This window comes from Pyxicephalus adspersus, chromosome 9 (assembly GCF_032062135.1).
Source record: "Pyxicephalus adspersus chromosome 9, UCB_Pads_2.0, whole genome shotgun sequence".
NCBI lineage: Eukaryota > Metazoa > Chordata > Amphibia > Anura > Pyxicephalidae > Pyxicephalus > Pyxicephalus adspersus.
Window position 1 is genome coordinate 30,739,643 of NC_092866.1, and position 5,420 is coordinate 30,745,062.

At 40.2% G+C, this 5,420-nt stretch overlaps 1 protein-coding gene across 3 annotated transcripts in view; it reads right to left on the reverse strand.

The window, feature by feature from the left end:
- Positions 1–4,600: 4,600 nt before the first annotated feature.
- The window catches only part of DUS2 (dihydrouridine synthase 2), a 284,746-nt gene continuing 283,926 nt past the window's right edge, over positions 4,601–5,420 (reverse strand). For all 3 annotated transcript variants that reach the window (XM_072423086.1, XM_072423085.1, XM_072423084.1), the window contains one exon: positions 4,601–4,923. In XM_072423086.1, coding sequence (XP_072279187.1) covers positions 4,704–4,923 — 220 coding nt within the window. In that variant the 3' untranslated portion in view covers positions 4,601–4,703. The remainder of the gene's footprint in view (positions 4,924–5,420) is intronic.

The following is a 5,420-nucleotide window of genomic DNA, read 5'->3' on the forward strand; positions in this document are numbered from 1 at the left end:
CACACTCTGTCCAGTAGTTCCAATTGGATACCACAGTGGCAGCAGAGAAATGTGTCAGTTCACTGACCAAAAACTGGGGTTCAGGCATTAGAAGCCTCCAGTAACGTGTATTAGGATAAATTATTTTGATGGGAGTTGTACATGTTCCGCCAATGCCTTTTGGGGGTGTTAGCCACAAGTGTCCCCCACCTGCACCTCTAATTTTTGTTTGCTTGTACCCCCCCATTCCAGAGAAACTTGGGTTTAGGCATTGGAAGCCTTCAGCAATGTGTAACAGGGCAGTTAATTTTAATGGGCAGAGTTTTTTATGTTCTGACGATGCCAAAGCCATGAAATTTTAATGGGTGTTAGCCACAGGTGTCCCCCACTTGCAACTCTAAATTTGTTCACCTGTCTCAAAATGCTGTGGGAGCTGTCATCCTTGCTTCCTTAGCGATGTACATCTCCTCTTAGCCAAGGTAAGCAGGTTCCTACTAAACCTTGATTGGTAACAACAGTAAAACAATAATCAACAAATAACAATAAAATCTTTATATCCTTAATGCAGATAATCCCTAGTGGATCTAAAAACTGACATTAGAGAACACTGGACAGAGAGAGTGATATAAATATCCATTATACTCACCTTAGGGGTAAGAATCAATTCTACCTAACCCAACTATTCCATACTCTATGTTTTATTTCGCTAAAGTGATAAAAACTTTTCTGAATGATATTTTGAACATAGATTATCATCCCTGCAAGTTTGGTGACTATATTTGGGAAAAAACGGTAGGAAGTTACCTTCTGGAAAATCTACTGCATTTACCCACAGATCATTACCATCTAATACGTGTAAGTCATCTTTTTTTTATCCAACTATTCTATTTGATACACAATATCTAAAATATTATTCATTGCTATATACCTGAATTGTTTTATTTTCTTGAAGGAATTGAGAGCCCACCTACTGTACCGCTCATCTATGGCCCCATCCTAAATAGTGATCCAATATCTACATAATAAGTGCTATAAACTGGGATACCTCGGCTAACGAGTGACCCTGCTAACAAATTTTTCAGCTAACAATTTTTTTTCACTGTTTAAGAGACTTGGCGGCTAACAAATGTAAAAAAAAAAAAAAAAAAAAAAAAAAGCAGGAATGGGTCTTGAGGAGGTTTGCATGACTTGGAGGGGGAAATGTTTTGATAAACACGGCTGAGGTTGTGGGTGATCTTGGGGGGGTGGTAAGCTCGTCTTCAACATCTTGAAACTCTTTAATGACCAAGACAAACTCTGCAGTTGTTTCTTTTTGCACATCACAGCACAGCTTGCTCCAGAAGTTATTGAATGTCTAGGATCTATAAAGTTTTTTACTTTGTTTGTGATAAACCTACAATTAGGATACAGTAACTGACTGACCGTGCTGTCTAATAATATGTTTACTGTTCTAATTGGGAAGTTGTTCCTCTAAGCCTTTGGTGAGTTTATGACCTTTTATATTGTACTATTTTTATAAAACTTATCTTTAAATTGTGAGCAGCATCTAGAATGAATTAAATAATTTTCTATTGAAACCTATGGGAAATCCCGTTTCGGCTAACAAATTCCGGAACGAACTATCTTTGTTAGCCGAGGTATCACTGTACATATAGGAATATCCTTAAGTATATGACGTCTTAGGTACTACTTCCTCTGACCTACTATTAAACTGTATGCAAACCATTCAATATGACTGCCTGAATATTAACCTCCCTGGCGGTGAAATTTCAATACAAAAAGTGGTAACCCCGAGCCACAGTTGGGATTGAATTGAGGACTTACCTGGTGCTCACAAGCTCGCAGCATCCTGTGTCGATGCTGGCTCGGCATCTGTGTCCACTTAATGATGCCCGGCCGGCATCTGCGTCTCGATGGTGATGCCTTGCATCTGTGTCCCCTGCCCTTGCATCCCAGCGTGTGAACCTTGGAGACCCAAGGCTAGGGGATGCAGATGCCAGGTGGGCATGTGGCGTAAGGGCAGCGTGCATCGGGGTGGGACCGGCAGGAAACTTGGAATTAGAAGTATTTTTAAATGTCAAATGTACCGATTTAACATTCAAAAATACTAAAATAATCATACCCCCAGGGGTGTTAATAAAATATACATCCTTTATATACTGCTAAGCACCACTCCAACCACATATGGCAAATAGCCCAACAGACACCAATTTTACGGTTTTCAATTCTGATCCCATATTAGGAATATATCAATATATTTTCTCTATTTCTTTAACCACATATGGCAATTAGCTCAACAGATACAAATCTTACTGTTTTTGGTTCTGATCCCATACTAGGAATATATTTATATATTTCCTATTCAAATCATTACTGTTTGCTTGTAACATGAATACTCATATGCCCGTTTGTAACTTGTACTTTTATATATAGAGCAATCAGCTCAACTCATAAGACTACTATCCTTGACTACTATACAACTCATAAGACTACTATTGTACTAGGAATGTGTTTATATATATTTTTGTCGGTTAATATCATTGCCCATTGACAACTAGTATACTTTTTAGATCGTCCAAGTTCCAAAACCCCGAGGAAGCCTTATCAGGCGAAAAGCGATGGGCAAACTAGACTGGAACGGTTACATGGTGTTGATGTGTTAGTGAAACTGTGTCTAGCATGAAGATTTCAACCCCATGGTGAAACAATGGGTTTGGCAATATATACCATGATTGCTATGTAATTATGTATGAATCCTTTTATGAATACATAATTGACTCAAAATATCCAAGCCTCAAAATGCTGTCTTTTCCTGTCTCTCTTTAAACTAACTTACCTTGGGGCGGCTATTATTTCTTACTACAGCTATACAGAGAGATAGAGAAATACACTTTACCTTTTGGTGCTATTCTACAAAAAGATTTGTGACCTTTTGACTCCATATTTGGTAGCGCTCTTTAATGAGGTAAAGACCACTGGGTCTTTCTCGTCAGAAATGCTGGGGGCCCATATTGTCATTGACCCCAAGCCAAATAAGGAGCTTAGATCATGAGCATATTATCGCCCGATCTCGCTGCTCAATGTGGACTTGAAGATCTTCACGAAAATTGCTAAACCTTTATCCTCCTTATCATCACGACCAGGTGTTTTTTGTTTTTTTTTACGTCACGGGTTCCAGTGCAGTCACATATCCTTCGCTCTCTTCATTTAAAAATAGAAGCATCCATTTGGGGCTCTACCCGTCCACAGATACACTGCACTGTTCTATACTGCACCAAGCCACAGGGAGGTCCAGGAATCCCAGTCCTGGCTAATACTATGCAGCAGCCCATATTGCTTCCCTAGCCCAGTTGCATAGTGCTGTGGACTATTATGGGTGCTTTTGGATGTGGTCAATTGCGAATCTTTCGCTCCCACCGCTCTCATGTGGGTACCACTGGTTTACCAGCTTCTTCAAATTAGTCCACCCTTGCAACACCTTCAAGTCACCTGGAGTTCTCTGGAGGCCTCGTATCAGCCCACCTACCCTTGATCCCTATTACTAACTGTCCCCTCTTCCCCAGGAATTGAAAACCCCATCCACTTTTAGGTGGTGGATGGCTAATAGGTTCAGGAACGTCTATTCCTTCTGACATTTGGTGGAGTGAAGTCCTTTTCCAACTTTGTATCCTCTCATGAGGCCCTAGAGTTTGAGTGCTATCGATACATACAATTGCACCACTTTATCTCCTAACTTACCAGAGGTAAGCCATCTCTGTTAACGCTTACAGCTCTAAACAGAGATGCAGAAAGATCTCCTGGCACCTGGCCTTATATCAATAATTCAAGCCTCATTGTTGTCCTCTAAGGCCTGTACTAAACGTAGCTATTGATTATGCAACTTGGTAGGACATCTTGGTGTCTACTGCTAGATCCTCTCTTAACATCGCCACATTGGGAAAACTCTTATAAGGTCTTCTATCTCACGCCATATCAGATAGCCAAACTTGTTCCTTGGTATTCCCTGCAATGCTTCAGAAATTGCATGGACGGAGGTTATATGACCCATATTCTTTGGTCCTGCCCCAGAAATAGTGGATCAGAGTCTATAACCTTATTCGCACTGTGCTAGATGTTGATATTCGATGGATTCCCCTAGAAGCATTACAGAGGGTAACAGAATTATGATCAATGAGAAGCTGACCTCTTTTGCTCAGGACAGGCACACCAAGTTTATGGCTATCTGGACCACTTGGATTGATTATATTGAACTGAGGCCAGATACTCTTTCCCTATAGTGCTGTTTTATGTCCCCTGGAGACTACTTCATCCTTTCCCTTCTATATTTCTCTCCTTCTCCCCCTCCTCGCCCTCTTTCTCCTTCTTACCTTCCGTTACTTGGCTTTTTTAACAACACCTTAAGGGAAGTGATTTTTCACTTGTAAATGGTTGACATTCCTTAAGAAGGGTTTGACTCCTGTGAGTTTTTGCATTGTTCTAGATATTTGTCTTTTTTGATAATAGAATGGCAGAATGGCATTATTTTGCAATACTTTCCAGTACAACTGTAAAATCTTTCTGTATTATCCTTTGGTATTGTTTTCTGTACTACAATTTGACAAACAGTATTGTTAACAGAAAATATTGTAAAATGATTAATGGTTTAATTAATTTTTGTTAATTACAGTTTATTACTGTTCATCTTTGGGGGAAAAAGGAGAATATACTTAAATGTGAGTTCAAATTTATTTATCACTTTCTTCACTTTTGTCATCATCTTGGTATCGTTTCTTTGACTGGGGCATTTCTGACATGTTTCCTGAGCCTACATTCGGACACTGCATTTCCCTCTTCCTTTTGTAAACAAGGTCATTTTCTTGCTCGCCAATCTTTCCCTCAGGGAGCCCAAGTGTTCGGAGACAAACAATGGCAGCAGCTTGCTCTGCTAGTTTCTTCGATTTATCCCTAAACATGAAAAAAAAAAAATAGTATTTAGTATTCATAAACACAATCTTGATAAACAACAAAGCCTCAGTCTCAGCTGCCACAGTCAAATCTCTCTACACTTCTTTCAGTTCCTAGTAAAACAATAACTTCTTCTGCCCCCTGCTGGCCAATCATCAAAAGTGCACAGGTGCCCTCGGGTAGCCATCCGACTTACCTCGCATTATGCGGGATCTACGACTTCCTGACATCATATTACCTGAATGGCCCTCAGCGACCTCACTCCTCCTCAGCAAACCGATCACATCCCAAGCTCCTCCACGACTTCCGACTGATAGATCTCCGAGCGCATCCCCGGGTCACCACTCTTCTCCTCCTACAGCATCCTAGCTTGCTACATCTAAGCCGATGAGTTTTTTTTTGTTTTTTTGTTTTTTCTTTTGCCTTTTAACCACCCGGGCGTTACACTGATGTCTAGATTTCTGTACCAAAAGCGTTACAGGTTTTCATGAAATTTT